The sequence below is a fragment of the Arvicanthis niloticus genome, chromosome 6 (genome assembly GCF_011762505.2).
Source record: "Arvicanthis niloticus isolate mArvNil1 chromosome 6, mArvNil1.pat.X, whole genome shotgun sequence".
NCBI classification, from domain to species: domain Eukaryota; kingdom Metazoa; phylum Chordata; class Mammalia; order Rodentia; family Muridae; genus Arvicanthis; species Arvicanthis niloticus.
The window spans coordinates 47,811,311-47,833,932 of NC_047663.1; the positions used below are offsets into that span (position 1 = coordinate 47,811,311).

General features: G+C 38.0%; 2 protein-coding genes across 3 annotated transcripts; one reads left to right on the forward strand and one right to left on the reverse strand.

Moving 5' to 3' along the window:
• The first annotated feature begins 485 nt into the window (after nucleotides 1-485).
• Nucleotides 486-5,798, forward strand: LOC117710917 (olfactory receptor 1500). 2 transcript variants are annotated; one of them, XM_076936349.1, is made up of 2 exons: nucleotides 486-639; nucleotides 3,384-5,798. In XM_076936349.1, exon 2 carries the CDS (start codon nucleotides 3,400-3,402, stop codon nucleotides 4,336-4,338), a length of 939 nt encoding a protein of 312 aa, XP_076792464.1. In that variant the 5' UTR covers nucleotides 486-639; nucleotides 3,384-3,399; the 3' UTR covers nucleotides 4,339-5,798. The 2 variants fall into 2 exon arrangements, with proteins under 2 accessions (XP_076792464.1, XP_076792465.1); XM_076936350.1 differs by having other exon boundaries at nucleotides 3,464-5,798.
• A 2,951-nt stretch (nucleotides 5,799-8,749) lies between these two features.
• LOC117710897 (olfactory receptor 1496-like) lies at nucleotides 8,750-14,829 on the reverse strand. Its single transcript, XM_076935238.1, has 2 exons — nucleotides 14,672-14,829; nucleotides 8,750-11,004 (listed from the first exon to the last, which is right to left on the reverse strand). Exon 2 carries the CDS (start codon nucleotides 10,982-10,984, stop codon nucleotides 10,052-10,054), a length of 933 nt encoding a protein of 310 aa, XP_076791353.1. The 5' UTR covers nucleotides 10,985-11,004; nucleotides 14,672-14,829; the 3' UTR covers nucleotides 8,750-10,051.
• Nucleotides 14,830-22,622: the final 7,793 nt, after the last annotated feature.

Here is a 22,622-nt window from a genome sequence, read left to right on the forward strand (position 1 = left end):
CATTAGTCATTCCAAAAATGAAGTCTGCATAAGTCATATAAATAAGAAATGAAAGACGATTTATGCTATACATGCTTAGAAAATGAAGAGAGTTACAAAAGAATGCTCTCAACAACTCCATTCCAATAAATTGATAGAATAGCTCAAAACAGCATTCACAATTATTTAACTGGTTTTTAAATAGCTTGGGCTTAGTCTACTGAGATCTAAGTTGGATCACACAAAAATTCTGTGAATTTCATTAACAGACAAAGGGTAAGTATGCATCTGATTTTCCCTTCATTTCCACCTTCATACTAAGTATGTTAAGAACTGATCAGTGACCATCAACTGCTCCTACCTCAGGGCTTTGAAAAATTGGTTGTATGCAGGTCCCAGGTAATTGCTCAAGATCAGGATTCCTGAGGGATGCAGAGCCCTTGGGGTGCATAGATGGATAGAAGGGGACATGTAAGAAGATGTGGACTTCAGAGGATGTTCTTCCTGTTCTTATAATGAATAAAACTGAGCAGGATCTGGAGCAGGAACTGTAATACACCTTCAGTCATCCTAGACAAATTATCAGGAGGAACTTTATTGTCCTCCAAAGTACAAATCTTGCACTTCCAGTTTTCTGATAGCATGACAAGCAGTTTTCAGGTATGATATTATTCTTTGCCATTTTTATACTTTTAACACTTTGAAATATTTTATGAATACCTTGTTCCACAATTATATTGATAATAATTTGGGAGATTATTATAATAAGATGGGGATTATTACAATTACTTATTGGGCATTTTTCCCATTTTAACCCAATAACAACTCTTTAGGGTAGGGCAATGCTGCAGGGCCTAAGCCTCTTTAGTAAGTCTTTAGTCTTAAAGATTAGTAAGGTTTGAAGAGATCTATCCACAAAAGCACAGATAGCAACAACACCAAGAGTATTCACACCACCTGAGTGTCCATTTATATGACTGAGTATCAGCTTGAAAACCAGAGTCAGTTTTCAGAGAAGTCCAAGTGAACTGATTGTGTAATAACTGCTAGAACTATTTCCTTGGACAGTCTTCTCTGCTATTCAGGTAAAAATTGTGAGTTTTACAACTGAAGAAGTAAGGTCCATTAGATCAGCAGCAGCAACCATCATAGGTGATCTTTGCTTTTCAATCTCTTCTTGTAAGCCTACATAAACCCTGGGCCCCACTCATTCACAGAATACAAATAATGCTGAGAAGCTTCATGCACAGTTTTCTTATATTACTCTAAGAAAACTTAAAATACTCTAAGTTTTCTGTTTTTTCTATTAACTGCTCACATGAGGCTTGTTACATTATGAAAGGTCAGAGTTACTTCACTCTGATATAATGTTAATAACTAAATGAAATGTTAAAAGCACAGTAAAGCACTTTCATAAAAATACCTTGAACTGTAATTTGACCAAAATGGATTTTAAACTCTAGAGCAGTTTCAATTAAAGCTGTCATGTTAGGTTTTTTATTCCCTATGCACTCAAGGGTAGGATTAAAATTAACTGATAAAATATTCATTGTATATATTTTTCTACATCATTATCAGTGGAACCATTTGTATATGGAAATGAATGTCATATGAATATAGTAGAATCATATGAAGCACAAATATTAGTCGTTAGTGTTATTAAAAAGAGTATTAAATTTTGCACACCCCAATACTTTCCATAAATACATATTCACATCTTAAAGCTAATCACAGACTATCAAAATTTAATGTTAAAAGGGTAAGTTTGTTGACTTCATATTTTTAGGAGAATAAAAGAGTAATTATTTGGATTTAATGTAAATTTCTTCCTTAAATTTTAGCCTATGTCTCAGGCTATAGCATACCCAGGAAATCTTCATGAATACCATCAGGGCTTACCTTGTTGCAGGGTGAAGACAGGCATGACCTTTCCTGCATGAAGTTTACAGTCTGTCAATAATAGCTGTGATTGTATGACAAGCTCTGAGATGAGTATAAGATGGTATGAGACCATGGTAACAGGTCTTACTATATAAGGACACAAAGAAATTATAACTTAATCTATGATATGTTATATTGTGGAAATATAAAAGGGACAAGATATACCACAGAGGAGAAGATATGATAGGCAAGGAGAATATTAATTTAGAAATGATAGAGTCACAAACTTTAACTCAGAGGACAGCATTGCTGAAGAGTCAAATGCATGTGTGCCATGTGAGGCCATATTTGGCTTTAATGCATGATAGAAGTTGGGTGAACAACCAATGTTTGGGTATGTTATAAAAATTGCATCCTTAAAAAGAATATGGTCATCTAAGGAATGAATTTGGAAAGAGAGAAGTGTATATGTCATAATGCCAATGTAGGTTAAATCTATTGAATAAAATAGTATTGAGACTTTGGACAGAGGTTGAAATTGAATGTTGACTTCAATATTTCATTTAAGAAACAATAGCATCCATTTCTAAGAATGCAATTAGATGATGTTGAATAACTGGATAAGAAGAGAATGAAGATGAGAAACTGTATGAGGTCCTGGGTTGGTGTCCAGGGGAAGTAAAAGAAAAAATGCAGTAGAACTCTCACACAGGATAATGAATTAATTATTAAATATTATGAAAAAGTAAAGAAATGGGAGAAAGAACAAGTTGTGGGAGAAGAATGAATTTCTTTGGGGATGAATTGAGCCACATGTGCCTGTGAAAGATGATTAGTCAGCAGCAGGTAGCTAATTCTGTAGATCACAAGGACAACTGCACCTGAATTTCAATGGTAATCTAATGCATCAAAGTATATGGTTTTTCTTGGGACTCATTTTGAATTATGAGGATTAAGCATACAAAAATTCTTCAAGAAACTTCACAGAAATAAACTACAGAATGTTGTAAACTGCAGTTTACACCATTCTTTAACAGGAATGCAAGAAAGAAAAATGCCAATACATTTTCCATATGAGAAGGAATTAGATGTGACCAGGCAATACTAGAGAAGTAGAACATGCTAGGGCAATGTGGCTACAAAGACTGAACAGATTTAGACGTAAGAACTAGAGTTATTTTTGAAGAGAATAGATTAATTATTGAATAGTATACAACACACCTTGTATGTCACAAACCATGTCCCTTTTCAATGAAATGTGGATATGGATGTTGGGGGTAGGTATCAGCAGAGTGTACAGGATTTGGTTTGTATGTCATCATCTACCAAAGACAATTGAGGAAATAAATAGGCCAAGATTATTCTATGTCATAGTGAGGTAAAGAATATAAAAATTAAAGAATATAAAAAATAAAGGAAAATTCTTTGTAAGTAAACAAATGAGACAAAAGAGTGGAATTGATCTATGATCTCATAAAGGCACAACCACTGGGATTTTAAGAAAATGTAATTTTTTCCTAAAGTCATTAGAGAAAGAACATGAATGTAAACAATCAAACTTTGGTATCGAACTTTCTCCTCCTGGGTCTGCCAATCCCATCAGAGTATCATCTCCTGTTCTATGCTCTGTTCCTGGCCATGTACCTCACCACCGTCCTGGGAAACCTGCTAATCATTGTCCTTGTTCAACTGGACTCCCATCTCCACACACCCATGTACTTGTTTCTCAGCAACTTGTCCTTCTCTGACCTCTGCTTCTCCTCTGTCACAATGCCCAAGTTCCTGCAGAACATGCAGAGTCAAGTACCATCTATATCCTATGCAGGCTGCCTGACACAGCTGTACTTCTTTATGGTTTTTGGAGACATGGAGAGCTTCCTTCTTGTGGTCATGGCCTATGACCGCTATGTGGCCATTTGCTTTCCTCTGCATTACACCAGCATCATGAGCACCAAGCTCTGTGCTTCACTAGTGCTGCTCCTGTGGATGCTGACAACATCTCATGCCCTGCTGCACACCCTACTCATGGCTAGATTGTCTTTTTGTGAGAAGAATGTGATTCTCCACTTTTTCTGTGACATTTCTGCTCTTCTGAAGTTGTCCTGCTCAGACACTTATGTTAATGAATTGATGATATTTATCATGGGCGGGCTCATCAGTATTATTCCATTCTTATTCATTGTTATGTCCTATGTAAAGATTTTCTTCTCCATTCTTAAGATTTCATCTACCCAGGGCATCCACAAGATCTTCTCCACTTGTGGTTCCCATCTGTCTGTGGTGTCTCTGTTCTATGGGACAATTATTGGTCTCTACCTATGTCCATCAGGTAATAATTCAACTCTAAAGGAAAATACCATGGCTATGATGTACACAGTTGTGACTCCCATGCTGAACCCCTTCATCTACAGCCTGAGGAACAAAGACATAAAGAAGGCTCTAATAAGAGTTATCTGCAGCAAGAAAATCTCTCTGTAATGGAAGTACTTTTAATTGATACCTAATTTCATGTAATGCATGTATTGATATTAATATTGTATATCAGATATTGTCCCTCATCATAGGACCTACAAGGAAAGGGCATACTACATAACTGTTTAATACATGTAAGGGCAGAGACTTGGTGAAGTAGTCAAAGGAAGAAAGGTTTTCTTTGATACCTGGCTACAACTTCCTCCTCACCTTGGATAAACAATCCTGAAAATTCACGGTGGATGAGATACTGTCTAATATGATCTCTGTTCCCCTTATGATACTGGAAAATTTTATCATGTTACCATGATTTTTGTGTTCATGGATACATCAGTGAAATAGTTTACATAATGGAGTTATGATACTGGATTACAGTGAAATTTCTACACTAGCCTACTTCCTTCTAGTCTTCAGGTTCCCCCATACTGGTTTTGATATTATTTTCCCCTCTTAGCTCCCCATATTCTTTCTACCCATCTTATATTTTCTGATTTGTCTTGACCCTTAATAAATTTATTGGAATCATTACATACAATTGTCATTTATATAATTTGTTTTAATTTGGAATTAATTAATAAATAGGGATCATTCAATTTATTTCTCTAAGATGAAGGAAAGAAGAAAGAAAGCTAGAATCTCCAAATTCCTCATGGTCATCCATATTTCACTTTGTAAAACATCTATTTTAAGTGGGGAGCTTTTTTAACACTTGTGACAATCTAAAAGAGATAGAGAAGGTTCTGTTTCATAGACTGAAGGATATGAAGTTCATTGACTTCCCATCTTTCACAAAGCAACAATGTGTGAATATGTATGAGACCATAGACCACTTCTATTTGTTTGTCTGATTTCTGTAGAAAGATGATTTTCTTTATTTTTTATATTCTTTGTTTAACTATAGCATAGAATAACCTTTGTCTATTTATTTCCTCAGTTGTTTTTTTTTTTTTGGTAGGTGATGACACACAAATCCAATTGTTTATACTCCACTGATCAGTACCCCTGCCTCATCATCTCCATGTGAAGCCAATCATGCATCTATGGGCTTCTCACTGCCTGGGGAACATATTCACTTGAGCCTCTGTGTAATCATCTATAGAAATATGCACACCTTGATCTCTTCTGTCTCCACACAATCTTCTCTTTGCACTTTGTTCTGTTTCTTGAAGTATGATGTTGTCTCCCAACCGGTGATCTATGTGATCACTCCTATGTACACACATTCACATACACACTTAAAAAGTGAATAATCACTCATAGAATTTTGTCTTGTATCTTTTTATTGAATATTGTTTTAAAATATGATGTACTGTAGTTCTCATGCACTTAAGATTGTACCTTCTGTTATAGCTAAACCCTGAAATCTCATTGGCACAGTATAACAGAATTATCAGGGACATCACAGACAATATGTAAATTAAGTCTGTTTCCTCCTCATGTGAAAAATAAAGTTTAAAAGACAGAAATATTCAATGGCAATGACATTATTTTTAATATCTGTAGAATGTAATGAAGAGTTCTACTGAAGAATACAAAGAAATACCACAGTGCAAAAATATAGCCTAGAATATGCAGATTTTAAACATGTTTTTAAAAATTCAACTGACACCTAAATTAATAAAAGTGCGTTAAGAAAATATGGTGTGATGAATGCCACATGTAATGTAGAAGATGGACTGTGTGAGAGTGGAAGTGGTTTAAGGAGCAGAGGAGGTAAGGAACAAGAGACTTTAAAAAAATATTGAACAAATAAATTAGAAATCAAGCCAGATGTGATCATATTCCTGTGATCTCAGCACACATGCAGCTAAACAGAAGCATCAACACAAATGTGAGGTCAGCCAAGCTGCTCAGTGTGACCCTGTAAAATCAGCTTCACTGCACAATGAGACCCTATGATGTTTGCCTAACTCACTGCAAAGTAGGACCCTGTGAAGTCAACCTGAAGTGTATAGTGAGGCCCTTGGGAAATCGTACTCCCAAACATCAATTTAGGCCAGTGGAATAACAAGCATAAAGTTACAATATGAATGAGAAAATTTTCATGTACCTAAAATAAGTTGGGATTAAAAAAATCAGTTTTGCTTTTATTATGCAGGCAATTACAATTTATAATTGTCAGAGAGCAGGAGCATTCAAATGATGATCAGATAAATAAAATATATTATTCTCATAAAATAAGACATTACCCAACAACAAAAATGAATAATTTTTGATGTATTCAAATGTGTGGAGTTTCTGTAGAGAAAGGGAAGGCAAATGTAAAGAGCAGATACTGAATGAGTGAATTTCATTTAGATATCTTAAAAAGCCATATGCCAATGATCATGCAAAAAGGTCATGTACTTCTGCATATTTATGTTTTTACCCATAGATTTGTGTTGCTCGCAGCCTTGGGCAGAGAAGCTCATTATCCTAATGGGTATTGGTTAACACTGAGTGAAATAAAGGTTTAATGGCTGAGAATACTTGACTATGATACGCATCCATAGATGGGCTCTTATCTGGACCATCCCTCCTCCAAGTGTCAGGGGGCAGAGGTACAAAGATTGGAAGAGCCAGGGGATGTGAACTGTAGGACCTTTAAAGGCAGCCTGGATTTTGGTCTAGCACAGGCTAGAAAACCCTGGAGACCCCAGGTAATCCTGAGGGTCCCCAGGTGGGACCGCAGGTGACTCTAGGGAATGGCAGGCATTTCACCACACCCCCAGACACTAGGCTCCTGACATGAGTCCGCAGCCCTCCATAGATTTGTATTCTTCAGTGATGTAAGGCAATGCCCCTAGCACCTCCACAGGTAGAGGGCATGACTACAGGTCATATAGCCTCAAGACAGATTTCTATATTCATGAGGTATCTAAAGGCCAGAAGAGCTTAGCCAGTTAAGCTTTCCTTCCCAGACCCTCCTCCCTGCAAGAGGTATTTAAACTTCAGTTCCGCCCTGAGAAAGGGGGGTACAGTTTCTCATCTAATTTTTGCCATGACAATAAACATCTTAAAACCATGGACTGCTTCTTTTCTTTGGGATCCACCTTGGGGAGCAATGGAGAAGGCTTTCACCTACAGAGCTGTCATCTAATCTCACACAGAAGACCTCTGCTTTCCCAGGCACAGCGACCACCAATCCAAGCCTACCACCCACAACCAAGCCAAGCCAAATTACTGCAACAAGCTAAGGACTCTCACCATGGGCCGCAGCCAGAGCTTCTCCCCTCCCCCTTTGGCTGCTGGCCAATCCATCTCCTGTGGCCCCTACTTGGTTCTCAGATCTTCTGCAGCTTCCAGCAGTGCTTGGGTTCCCAAGAGCCTGAGAACTAAATGGTCTCTGGCCATGCTACAGGCCCAGGGCCCCCCTACTGCCCACCACCCCCAGCTAGCTTTGACTCCCATGGGACCTCAGACTGCTTTCCCCAATCCCTGGAGCGATGTCACTGCAGCAGCTTCTTACAGCCTGACACCCACCTGGAGCTGATGTGTGGTGAAGGCAGTCAAACTTTCTGCATCCTGCAGCCTGCCTTCCGGAGCAGTGGCCATAGCTCCATGGCAGGGTAGATGTGAGACCCCCCCCCCCAACATTTTACCCAACAGGGGACAAGGACTGTGAGATGCTAATCTCATGATGACAGAGCAATCATAAGTTTCAGGGACTGTGGTCATTTGAATGCACAAGATCAATCCAGTTAAAATTTCCATTTTGAACAATTCCAACAGCAGTTGACATTCCACCACTAGAGGAAGAGCTATGGGTAACTGACAATTGCAGAGATAGGGAGTATTCTTTTTGTTGGATATTTTATTTACATTTCCGATGCCATCCCCTTTCCCCATTTCCCACTCCCTAGAAAACTCCTATCCCATGCCCCCTTTTCCTTTTTGCTTTATACACTTTTTTGAAATGTTAATCAAAGGCTTTATAAGTTTGGTAATGCTCAATCACACGTGTAACCCAATACCTAACCTAGATATATCAACTATCTTTGACTGGTGGAAACACATAAACATCTGCCTCGATGCCCCCCCTTCTCTCTCTTTCTCTCTCTCATCACCTAGCTTCTCCTCTCCTTCTTCTCCTCCTCTCCTTACTCCTTTTCTTCCTCTCAGTACTCCTTCCCCCTTAGCTCCTCCTACATATCACCCTTCCTGGTAAAATAAAACTTTTCTCTCAAAATACAATTGGAGCATAATTATGCCAATTTGTACCAGTGAGGTACAAGATAGTCCTAATACCCAGTCCATCATTTTGTTGACTAACCAGAACCTCTGTCATCTCTCCTAACTAAAACACTTAGTTCTGAACCTGGCTTTTTCCTTGGCTTTAGAATGAATGTCAGATGAAAACCATCCACTCAAATCTTTTTTCTCAAGGTAAATACCCAGGATTGTCTATGAGACTATAAGTTTTCAACCCCATCAGAAATCCAGAATGGCTGAGTTAACTACAATTATGGGAAGCACAAAGCATAGCTTCTAAAACTTAGCCAATTTATAGAGACCGCTGAACACCTGGACACTCCCTATACTACAAAACGTTGGAGAATGTAGACATGCTTACATATATTACTGTGTGGGAGATGACATCATAATCAAAGAAAAAAGCTAAAAGACACAAGAAAGATTATGTGGAAACAAAAAGAATTCAGTGTGTGTGTGCTCCTATTGAAAATTACACAAAAACTCAAGTGGAAATATTTTCCATTCCCTGAAACGACCTAGAGGCAAGATTGGCTTCACATGGAGATGATGTATTTGTTTAGGGCTCAGCAGAATATAATGAACTGGGTTTATGGGTCATCACCTACCAAGGACAACTGAGAAAATAAATGAACGAGGGTTATTCCATGTCACAGTGAAACAAAGAATAAAAAAATAAAGAAAATCTCTTCATTCTATAAAAGTGAGGTAAAATAGTAAAATTGGTCTACAATCTCATATGTGCTTGCCTATTGCCCCTCCATGTGAGATGGGAAGTCACTACATGTCAAATTCTTCAGACTTTGAAATCTTCTTTATCTCCATGAGATTGACATAAGGACAAAAGGGCCATCTACTATAAACAGATGGTTTATAAAGTAAAATAAGAAACATCCATGAATCATTACCAGCTTCTCTCTTTCTTTCCTCTTTCCTTCATCTTAGAGAAGTAAATGCAATTGAATGGTAATCAATTTCATATTAAGTCAAAAAATTATAACAGTGACACTATTGTACAAAGCAATTCCTCCAGATTTGTTTGGGGTTAAGACTAGTCACAAAGAATAACATGTATTTGAAAAGAATTAAAGGAGTTAAGAGAAAAAAATATGTCAATGTAAGTGTGGGAAAATCTGTAGAAGGAAGGTAGGTGGTAAGATATTTTATTGTTATTGAGTATAATAAATCGATTACTTAAATTATTTTAACTGAAACATCAGTGAACATTGAAGTCAAGGTAAAATAATAAAAAGTTGTAGTAACTTAAGAGGAATAGAGATTATATCAGACATTACCTCCTCCACTGTGCATTTCCAGGATCATTTAATCCAAGGTAAGAAGGAAAATGTAGCCAGATATCAAAGACAATCTTCTTTACTTTGCCTATTATGGTAAACATTCTCTCTTGTGTATTGAACAGTTATATATTATGACCTTTCATGTAGGTCCTATAATAGGGGACAATATCTGATATGAAATATTAACATCAATATATTTATTGTTTAAAAGCAGGTAACAATCACAAGTGCTACAGAGAGATTTTCTTACTGCAGATAACTCTTATTAGGGCCCTCTTCATGTCTCTGTTCCTCAGGCTGTAGATGAAGGGATTCAGCATGGGAGTCACCACTGTGTACATCAGGGCCATGACAGTCTCTTTCACAGTAGAGTTATTAGCTGATGGACATAAATACAGACCAATGACTGTCCCATAGAACAGTGAGACCACAGACAGATGGGAACCACAGGTGGAGAAGACCTTGTAGATGCCTTGGGTAGATGGAACCTTAAGAATGGAGGAGATGATCCTGGCATAGGACATAACAATGAGCAGGAATGGAATAATAACAACAAGCCCTCCCATGATAAGTATCATCAACTCATTAACATAAGTGTCTGAGCAGGCCAGCTTTAGGAGAGCAAACAGGTCACAGAAAAAGTTGAGGAGCACATTGTTCTCACAAAAAGACAATCTTGCTGCGAGGAGGGTGTGCATCATGGCATGAGATGATGTCAGTATCCAAAATAGCAGCACTAGACAAGTACAGAGCTTGGGGCTCATGATGCTGGTGTAATGCAGAGGTAAGCAGATGGCCACATAGCGGTCATAGGCCATGGCCACAAGGAGGAAGTTCCCAAGGTATCCAAATAACAGGAAGAAGAATATTTGTGCCAGGCAGCCTGCATAGGGGATGGATGGGTCCTTGCTCTGCATGTTCTGCAGCAACTTGGGCATTGTGACAGAGGAAAAGCAGAGATCAGCAAAGGACAAGTTGCTGAGAAACAAGTACATGGGTGTGTGGAGATGAGAGTCCAGTCGAACAAGGATAATGATTATCAGGTTTCCCAAAACGGTGGTAAGGTACATGGCCAGGAACAAGGCATAGAATAGGTGCTGGTGCTTTGTGGAGATGGGCAGGCCCAGTAGGAGGAACTGAGAGATGACAGTTTTGTTGTTCATTATTCTTCTTGACCAGTATCCTAATGAGAAAATATCAGGATCTCTTAAATTTTTAAATAAATATATATCTAAGGTCTATATTCTACAAAAATAGATGTGATGTGAGAGGCATCACAGTAATTATAATCTCAGAACCAATGTCTGTGAACATTACAATCATTAATGATTTTTCTCCAACTACCTTTTGCAGGTTTCTATCTCTCATCATTTCATAGATAAGACTATGCCATGTCTAATAAGATATGAATGCTTTTCACTTTTTATTCCTGAACATCCTGAGTAACTAGTTTTTACATGTGTATTTTTTATGTTATTTTGTATATTAATGTTCTTGAAGAATTTAAAAGGACATACACAAGCTGGACCTAGGACTCCCCACACTTATGTATCAGATGTGCAGTTTGGTCTTCATGTGGATCTTGAACAACTGGAATATGGGCTAACCCAAAAGTTGTTACCTGTCCATGGGATATAATCGACTATCATCACAAAGACTTCAAGTGCAAGAGCAGGGGATGAGGGGGGGGAATATCCAGGGTGACCCCAACCTACTTAGAGGAGAAGGGATGGGTGAAGGATTGTGGGAAGTATTGACCAGAAGGGGGGATATAAAGTGAATAAGTAAAAAAATTTAATTTAATTTAATTTAATTTAATTTACAAAAGACTTTATCATCATACTTTAGATAAATTTCAAAAAAACTCAAATGCTCCAATATGTTATACTACCACTTCAAACTCAGACCTGAATGTCCCTGCATCATACAGCTTTTTGCTCTACTGTTAACTATCATCTTCTGTCTATTGCATGTATGACAGGCAGCAGAAGCTCAAAAGCCCTAAGTTAAATTCCTGTTTTTCTAAAAGCATTCCCCATTCTCCTACATCTCTGTTCTATTGTAGTGTAACCAAAGAAATTCAGGTTCAAGTCAGATCTATGTGAATTTCCGTCCCTATACTTTAAAAAAGAATTAAACTGCTGTCATGCATTATCCAGAGTCTCTTCTCTGTTCTCTTCTTATTTCACTCTTTCCTCTCTGTGAGCTTATATCAATATATGAGGACCACATCTTTCTAACGCGCCCCCCTGAGCCTTGCATCTGTGGGAAAGAAAGCACGAGACGCAGAGATCAGGTAGTTACTGCAAAACGAGGCTTTAATCTGTCTCACACACGTGGGAAAACGCGGAGAAGCGCGGAAGGGGTGAGCTGAGGAAGGGGCTTGGCTTAAATACAGTCTAGAGTGACGTATTCACTTCTGATTGGCTGTTCGCTCACCACCCAACATTCAGTGACTATGGCACGCCTCTCTGTCTAGCAACTGCGCAGATCAATGTAGCGCCAACTTGGGGTGGCAGATTATATTGTGGCTCCTAACACATCTTGTCTTTACTGAAAAACAGAGGCAGACTCAAACATGTCCTTGTTCTCATGTCTCCTGACCCTTCTCTTCTCCTTCAACATGCTTCATTTACACTGTGGAATTCTAACAGAGGAGTTCCTTCACCTATTTCTGATTTATTTTTCAGATTACCATTGTTGCTCTGAGGGTAAAGATAAAGTTCCTATCAGGTACACAGATGCTCTTTCATTATCTCATAGGTACCAGTCATACATCCTACAGGGTCCCATATGAGTTTCTCTCCTCGTTCAATGCTGCAGTCAATCTCTTCATGTCCCACAATTTTTTATTTGCTTCATCCTTCTCTTGCCTTTAAATCCCACTATTTTTCTCTTCATCTGATCATTCTAATATATTAAGATTATTGATTCAGCTAAATGTATTCTGTATCACTATACTACATAAGACATTCTCCCTAGAAACCTATACATATACCTCACAATCAATACTTTGGTCACTGCTTTAAGCTATCTTCACCAGTTGTAAACTATACACAGGAAAGGCCACATGTGCCTTCATTCTGTTTGGTTTTTTAAAGTTTTTCTTAATCTCCAACTAGGACCAGTGCCAGTCATGATGCATAAATTTGGACAATGAATGTTTCTTACCTGCTTCTCAAACTAGTACAGATTGCTTTAACTTCAAATGTAGAAACATTCCTATTTAAATAGAAAGTCTTGAATACTTAGCAATAAATTCTAAACTCTATACTGTTTGTCAGAGATCTAATGTTGTACTTCTTTGGTTTTAGGGTTAATCATTTGCAATCTCAGTAATACTAGTGACTACATATAATATCTATATGTTTTAATCCACAGAATATCATATATATTGGTGTAGAACACAGATAAAATGAAAACTTTTATAAATTATAAAAAGAGAAGTAACAAGTTACTTTGGAATTTTCACTTGAGTTATTCTGCAATGTCTATACTGTATATGATGTTGAATTTATACATCAAGTGTTTTAAACAGTGATGCCTATTTGGAAAAATCCTGGTTGCTAAGCAGATAGTCTCTAAATGTCATTTAAATCTCTAGACTTTGGGTAAAGTAACTCACACTATACCACATGGTGAGTTTCATGCATTCACATGAAGTACCTAGGCTGGCAAAGACATTTAAGTGTAGAAAATGTTGCATATTTTGCCTTAGATACATGGCTAAATAGATAATGCCTACTCTTATCAGGTACTCCAATGTTCTAGGCAGTTATTCAAATGTTCTTATTAGTCTATAATACTGGGCAGTCTGTACCCTAGTGAAATTGCTGAGTGTACACACAGACACACACAAACACACATAGAAACACGTTTGTCATTCTATAATTCTGGACAGCTCTGGCTAATTAATTTATTGCATCTCTGAAAGCTGACAAAACAGGAGAAACTTCAAGAAATCTAGCCAGCTTTATCTGAAATGCTACAACCTAGTCTGACTGCTTGCATCTTCACAGACATATTTATTGCAGCTGACATCATAGTTTGCACACTTAGATATTATGGACTAGCATTACAAAAGGGAAACTGTGAAGGGAAAAAGTCAAGCACCATTGAATATGATTTCCTTATATATTCTGGACTGGCTTCAAACCTTTAACTCTACTGCCTCTGATTCATGAGCATTGGGATGACAGGCAGGTGACACAATGCCCAAGTTTCTCCTTCCCTGTATTTGAACAGTCCTTTTGTTTTATGGAGGCAAGTTTTGAAAAATCAGTACCCAGAGAAACCACCAGCAACTATTACCACTGATGGATGGATGAACTTCAGAAAATTCTTTAGTTGTTAAGCCCACAGTTCTCAAATAAAACAACACATGCAAATGATAAGGGATATGTTTCTAACATTTTGTGCACCTGCATATATGTTTGGAATATGCAGAAGCACTGACTTTGGTTGCATACATTTAATTATATATTTACACGGACACCTAGATGATAATGCCATTCTTGATAGACTGCACTTAGGACCAATCACATACATTACCATTAAAACAAATACTTGTGAACATGTACAGACAAAATAATCATTACCTGGGGAGGACAAAGTTCAGATATTGTTAAGACCCTACAGGTGTAAGTATATTAAACAATGCTTTAGTACTACAGCACTGAACTCTACCTCACAGAGCTGTGTTGAAATGGTGTGCTATAGATAGAAAAGTTCATAATGAGTAATTCTAATGAATGCATTAATATGAATGGGATACATGATGACCATGAAACAAATACTAGCACAGGATTTGGAGGTCTTGGGAGACAGAGCAAAGAAGAAATCTGTCATACCTGGGAAACTGTCATGAATAACACAGGAATTTGAATTGACAGCGAGACATCTGCTTCTTTTTCTGACTGTACCCAACTCTGCTAAAGCTGAGTAATATTTTCTGCTTCGTGACCCTGATCACTGTAATTTTATTTGTGGACACAGGAATAGCACCCGATGTAATCATCTATCTGCATCATCCCTACCCATATCCCTCCTGCCATCCATGAGAATTAGGTTCCCAGCATCCCAAAGGAGTCCAGATCCTATATAAGTAATTAAAGACATAAGAATTACTCAGGACCTTTCTGGGACCAATTAACCTCAGAGATCTCTAGTGGAAACCAGTTTTAGTCACTGATCACTGTTTGCTACACATAGGCAAATGTAGAATTTAATAACAACAAAAAACTAATACATAAATAGCAGCAAGAAGAAAGTCAATAAAACATGTAAAGATGCATACACATTCCCTGAACAGGTAATCAGCATGACTTCTGTTGACCGGAACCCACTTTCTTAACAGGGATAGGGGAAAGGGTAACTGCAAAGAATGCCATATTATCAGGAATTTTCTGATTATTAATGATTTAAAGTGTTTTATACATCAAAAATTTGCATAAGAACCCATCAGTAGTTTTTATGGTTTTAGATGTGAGCCTAACCTTTAACTGCTGAGCCATCTTTTCAGCCTAACAGTAGTTTTTAAGCACAATGAGACCACAGAAAACCACACACACTGGGAACCTTCCAATAACAGCATCTCAATTCAACATGACTGACTACTTGTAAGAAGAATTGGAGAAGATATACAACTTTCTGAAAAAATTTAAACTTCATTGTCCAACATTCTATTTGTACCAATGTGTGAAAAGGGCAGGAAACACAAACATTGAACTGTCGGGAGCCGACTTTTAGCAGAAAGTGGCTAGAAAACAACTATTGTAGAGTGAAAAATTATAAAGACCATTTTATAAAATATATGTAGACTTTTTCTTTGCCCTTAGACCTGGGCAGAAAAATGCAAGTTCCAGAAAGCAGAACTGAATGTACGATTTTCACTACCCCAGGACACATTCCGGGTGAAGGACATTATGGATTACATTCCTCAAGCCTCAGGCAGTAGGCCCACCTATGGGTGGGAAAGGCCCAAGGCAGGAAGACACATTCCTGACCACAGAGAAAGATGCAAGCCATCTAGGTGGGGCTATAGCCTGAAGAAGTGAAAATAGTTAACATGAAATAATTGATAATGACATGGTAGGACTACATTTTTGAGAGGAATGAGTGTGCAGAGTGATTTTCACATGACTCTAATCATTTAGGGTGAGTACCTCTGAAATGTTCCACTATTTTTATGTTTTGTATCCTTGGCAACCCCTCACCCCCTTCCCACTCCCCTGTTGTGTGGTTTTTCCCTTTAAAACTCTCCTCAGACTGGCGGGTGGGGTCAAACTCTACTCCTGCATGAGTATGTAGTCAGACCGCTGGCTGCCAGCTCTTCCCTAATAAACCTCTGCTGATTGCATCCAGGTATGGTTTCTTGTGATCTTTGGGTGGTCGCAATTTCCTGAGACTTGAGGAAGGGTCTTCCAAGTATGGGGGTCTTCACTATCAGCTTTGCAGCCATCTCTAGCCATATACCCTGACAAGAGACTTGGTTTCAACAGCCTACAACAGCTGAAGCACACTCTGATAAACATCTTGTTTATTCCACATATCTTGTTTTGCTGTTTAGTGCCCCCAGCTGCAAGGCACACGTGATATCCACTCCTGCAAGGCGCATGGTGCACATGCTATCTATGCTATACATGCCTGTAAGGCATACATCATATCCACACCTACAAGGCACGTGGTATCCACGAGCCTACAAGGCATGTGACAAAGTGTATAAATACCCCAGACTTCCCTTCAAGGAGAGACAGTCATTGAGACAATAAGAGAGATAATAAATGAGACTTGATCAGAACCTCTGTCTTGTCTCCATTCTTCACATCTCTTGCTAGACCCTGACCCATGGACCGGAGTGGCAGAGCAGTCCTCAACATTTTGGCCCCAAAGCGTGGGGCAGAAGGGTTTGCAACACAGTAGCTCTAAGCGTGGATCAGAGTACAGGCCTTGACATTTTGGTGCATGGGTCTCAACATTCAACCTCCAGGTAATATTGGTCCTTATTGATCTTACTTTTATTTGGGATCTTAGAGATAATTAACAATGCTTTTAAATTATTTTCAGTTGATTAATTTATTTATGAGTGATTAAATTTTGTTTGTAAATGTGGAAATAGTAAGTATGTGTTCAGGGTTAGACACAGTGCTAACTGCTCTGGTTGTTTAGAACAACTGAATTTTGCTGGCCAATCAATTAGTTTTAATTATCTGAAGAAGAATAATGCCATCTATTCTCTAAGTATTGGATGACATGATAAACAAGGTGATTGGATGGTAAGCCCAAGCTCTAGTTCAACCATTCCTAAGTACTGAGATCTTCACTAATATTCTTCACTTCTTCTTAACTTTGAAGCCATAATTCCCCAAAGGATTCCAGTGACCACCCACACATAGTGTCACCTCCAAACATCCACAGGCAATTCCACTCTACTTAATGTTCTTAGAGATTTTTCTATTTTTGATATTTCTTTGAATATAAGCTCCTCACGTTTGGCTTCTTCCTATTTGCATGTTTTCAGGGTATGTCTGTATAATTCTACATCATAATAATTGACTTTTTATTATTGAATAGCATGTCATTGTATAGATATGCCATAATTATTTACATAATCATTTGGTGATGGTTCTTTCCACTTAGGGACAAAGAGAAGTAACCATTCTGTGAATATTAATATTCAACCATTTTTTGAATCAATGTAGGTATGTACTCACTCATATGGCAATTATACATTAAAAATTAGGTTTTTTGCTTTTTAATTTTTAGCTTAATTTAAATGAAAAACCATTTTTATGTATATTACCCTTCAAATTCAATTCTTTAGGGCATTTTTATTTACACTTAGTTTGTTAGCCCTCTGCTCAATACCTTTTTTATCCCAATGCTTTGCTCCCTGTTTCTGCATTAACCCTGCTGGAATTAGGTATTCACACAGACTTTCAAATCATATATATTCTGTTACCCTTGTCTATCTCTCCCCAATGGCCTCCATTTTTCCCTCCTCATAAGTCATCATTTTTAGTGTACTTTATATACAATTGCACATAAATACAAATATATACCAGTTATTAGTGGGGCTAGAGAGATAGCTCAGTGCTTAAGAGTACTTGCTGATCAAGGTTCCTTTCCCAGCACTAATAAGGCAGCTTACAATATTTGTAACTCTAATTATGGAAAATCCAACACCCTCTTTTGGTTGCTGTTAGCAACGGTCATTCAGTGTTGCACTATTAAGATATATAAAAGCAAAAAGGCTTATGCATGTAAAATGAAAATTTAAAACCCTTTCATATTACTGATTTGATTTATGCTATTTTAATAATAGGTTCTTCTCCAAGATCTATAACTTTGCTACCTCTGGGTATTTGGCTCAACAAATATGTGTACATCACAACATTTGCACCTGAATTAATCAAACTGTATATAGGTACATATTTTCACTTTTCATTCATGATCTTTAGGCATCTAAGACAAATTAATTTCCTTTCAATTGAAAGTAGAGCATCAATAAACATTGCCATGCAAGCATCCCTAGAGAAGATATGAGTACTTAGAATGTATGCTGAGGGGTACAGGATAATATGTTATTTTATTTTGGGTCTTAAGAAATGCCAATACTAAAATATGTGTTGTATGTAACTGTTTACATGTTGGTCAACAGTGAAAAAGTCTCTTCCCAATATTTAGTGACATTTGTTTTCTTGATAATGGCCTTTCTTACTGGAGTAGTAGAGATTCTCAAGTTAGTTTTCATTTTGATTGCCCTGGTGGTAAGGTATGTTGAATACTTGAAAAAGTATATATTGGCATTTGTAATGTCTTTTTTCAAGAACTCTCCATGTAGATCCTTTTGTCTGATTATATTGGTTGTCTTGATTGCTTCATTTTTAAGTTCTTCATATTTTCTGGATATTAGTCTTCTGTCAGATGTGCTCCTGACAAAGATTTCCTTATGTAGGGCATGTTGACCATGCCACCAGAGGAATGAACATGGTACTGATGAGGTTGAGGATGCTCAAACTCCAGAAATCCCAGACTTTAAGATTGCCAGCAGTAGAGCTAACTCCATTCCTGTTTCCATGCCTGCTTTGGGGTACTTAACCATGACTCTCAACTAGGTGATCACAAGTCACATAACGCAGAACCTGGAATTCTTTCTCATGCAAATACAGTACCACCAGCATCTGAGCTTCAGCCAATAGAATATATTAATCCCAAAAATTCCATCCCACTCCCCAAGGTTCACATAGTCCCTATCTTTACTGATGGTGGGAGCCTGGGGTCCTCCATTGTTGTCCCCCACCCTTCCTCATCAGATAAAAGTCTACTGCCTATAAAGTCAGACCTCCAAAAATTGAGGGCTCTGCTCAATTTAAAGAATTGTTTGCCGTGGTTATGGTGTTAGATATGATTTCTGATTCCTTTCATTTGTTTTCTGACAGTCTCTATGTAGTAAATTTACTGCCTAATTTGGTAGAGGTTCATATTAGGCTTGATTCTAACCATATCACCCCTTCCATCCCATGATTCAGGCTCATACCCTACTAAAACAAATATCCTATTTTTCTCCAACACCTTCAAGGTCATCAAGACCTCCCAGAGCTCCTATCTTCCAGAAACTGCCTGGCAGATCAACTTCTCTCGGGCTTCCAATGCCATACTGTTGGCAAGGTGACTCAGTTCTACTCATTAACTCATGTCAACTGGAGGGGCCTCAGACATAAATATCCTCAGGTCCTAATAAAAGACCTTTAAAAGATCATTTGTACCTGTAGGTCTTGTCAGCCATTCTTTCAGCCCATGGGGAGCAATCCTTGAGGACTCTGCCCTAATAATTTATGGCAAATAATTTTGATGTTATTCACTATTCCCCATTTGGAAAGCTAAAATATATATTTGTGACTGTTGATACCTTCTTCCATGCATGCTGGGCATTGGCCCATGCTGGAGAAAAATCTAAACATGCTATTAACTATGCTTCAATGTTTTGCCATTTTCTGACTTCCAGATCAAATTAAAACAGTTAATGGCCAGTGTTTTACAAGCAAACTCTTTTCAGAGTTTCTCCATACGTAGATCTCCCACACTATGGGGATCCCTTACAACCCAAGAGGACAGGCAATTGTTGAAAGACAAAATCAAACCTTAAAGTCTCAGTTACAAAAACAAAAGGGGGAGAGTTTACCCCTACATGATCAGCTAAAAAAGGCATTATTCACTTTAAATATTTTAAATTTTTCAAATGAAAATCCTCAGTTGTCCCCATTTCAAAGACATTGGACCCCCTCCATCTCCTATAGCTTGATATGAGCTATATGAGAGCATGAAGAGGACCAGACCCACTCCTGACAGCCCGGAGAGGATTCGGCTGCATATTTACCCAAAGTGAAAAAAATACCAATCTGGATACCAGCCAGAGAGATAAATTATATGCCTCAACAAAGAAAGTCTGACAATGACATTTCCAGGGAGTCCCCCTGCCCTAAGAAACCCCACTATGCTTCTCCTTCAGGAGACCAAGATGATCAAAAAAATGATCCTGCTGCTAACATGGATGCTGCTCTCCATCTTGACTGAGGGAGGTCTCTGTGACCCCCCAGGAGCAAGAGGGATCAAAAAATAGTCAGGTGATCCCTGTGACTGTAATGAAGGTGACAAGAGCTCCAAGACAAATGTTGTGGACTGGATTTCTTGTCCTATTACACTATTTTCTCCCCATCCTTGGCCCCTTTCTTCTCCGCCTTATCTTCACTGTTGAGCCATGTGTGCTCAATGAGCTCACTCAATTTATCCATCAGAGGTTAGAGGAGACCCGGCTTCACCAAGTTGAAATCCAGCTTCACCAAGTTGAGATTCATTATCAAAGACTTGTCTCTTCTGAGCCAGGCTCTACATATCCCTCTGCCTGTGAACACCACTCCTCAGCTTTCCACCTGAACTGAGATAACCGAAGACAGGTTGTAGAGCATCCCCTAACCCCCTTAAGACAAAGTGACACATGGTATCCAGAGACAGGAACTCACACAAAAAGCTAGGGAGTTGACTCAATTATAAGGAAACTTAAAGTACATGTATGTCACTTTATTCGTATATATTAATAGTTCACAGAATAGATTTCATTATCATATATATATATACATATATATATGTATATATATATTGCATTGATCTTATTTAACATACTATTTCTCTTATGTTCTCTCACTATCTATCTTCCCCCACTTTATAAGTGTGTTTTCTGTCATACTCTCTAATAATTACAATTTAATGTCATGTTTTGTTCTTGTTACACACTCAAGGTGAAACAGCTGATGCTTGTCTTTCTAGAACTGTCATACTTGATTTGACATAATATTCTTCATTCCATCTCAAGGATAATGGCATGACTTTATTGTTTTTAATTATAGAATAAATTCCACAGGGTGTATATATAAGATATTCTTTATTTACTAATTGCCTAAGAGCACTTAGATGAGCCCCCCTGGTTTGGAAACTACCACTTGTGTGACAAGAAGTATGGGTATGTGTGTTTCTACATATCCCTCTGCCTGTGAACACCACTCCTCAGCTTTCCACCTGAACTGAGATAACCGAAGACAGGTTGTAGAGCAACCCCTAACCCCCTTAAGACAAAGTGACACATGGTATCCAGAGACAGGAACTCACACAAAAAGCTGCTTTATGTTTCTTAAATGCTGCTTTATGTTTCTTTGAACATGTACTCAGGCATGGAATATCTGAATCATTTTAGTTAATGTATATTTTAGATTTTTGACTACATTCTTGTCTGAAAAGCTCAGTTGCCACTATAAGTTTTGAAACCAAAGGACTTTCTTTTTCTGTTGTTGAATTTATTACAGGAAGTTGTACTTCCAGCTGTTACTAGGTGGTGATGCAGGTGAAGTCAAGGGTTGATGTCTGTCTCCTCTCTATCCAACAGCAGTTCTTTGTCCCATTTTCCTCCAGTACAAATACCAGTTAACTATCTTCCTTGCCCCCTTTCTCCATTCTCCTTTGTTCCTTGTTCCCGTCCTCTTCTCTATCTTGTTTTATTTGCTAGCTTTGTCTCTTAAACCTGTCCTGTGTCCATGTGGGGTGAATAAATCCCTTGCATCGAGAACTTAGTGTGAGAAATTGGTCTTGAGATTTCTAACCCAATACTTATTCTTTAAGTTCAACATATAAAAATCAGTATATACTAGGTCACACAAAAGGGGTCCAGGGACAGAGGCCATATGATCCAGCAGATACAGAAGAAAGCTTGTTAATTAGATACAAGATTCCTTTGTGCTATAAAAGTCTTGATGAGAATATATATCAACATGATATATACTACAAATGGCCAAGATATGGGCAATGTTATGCTTACTGGGTAAAAATTCAAAACATTTCCACTGAAATCAGGAATAAAGTAAGGACATCTATTTTCTTCACTCCTATACAATACAGCCCAGGGAGTCATAGAGCAATTAGAGCAGTGTTTCTCAACCTGTGGGTCCTGAACCATTGGGGGGGTGTCACATATCACATGTCATGCATATAAAATTTTTATATTATATTCATAATATTGGAAAAATATAGTGGTGAATTAGAACTATAATGAGTTTTTGGTTGGGGTTCACCACACATTGAGGAACTCTATTAAAGTTTCATTGGAATAGGAAGCTGGGAAAAACTAATATTAGAGATTTTAAAAAATGAAAAGGGGATCCCTGTGGCTTGAGCAGACATCCAGCTGGTCTGCTCCCCTGTGGAAACTGCATCCCAAGACATCCTAGAGAGGCCACTGACCTCAGAGCTGCA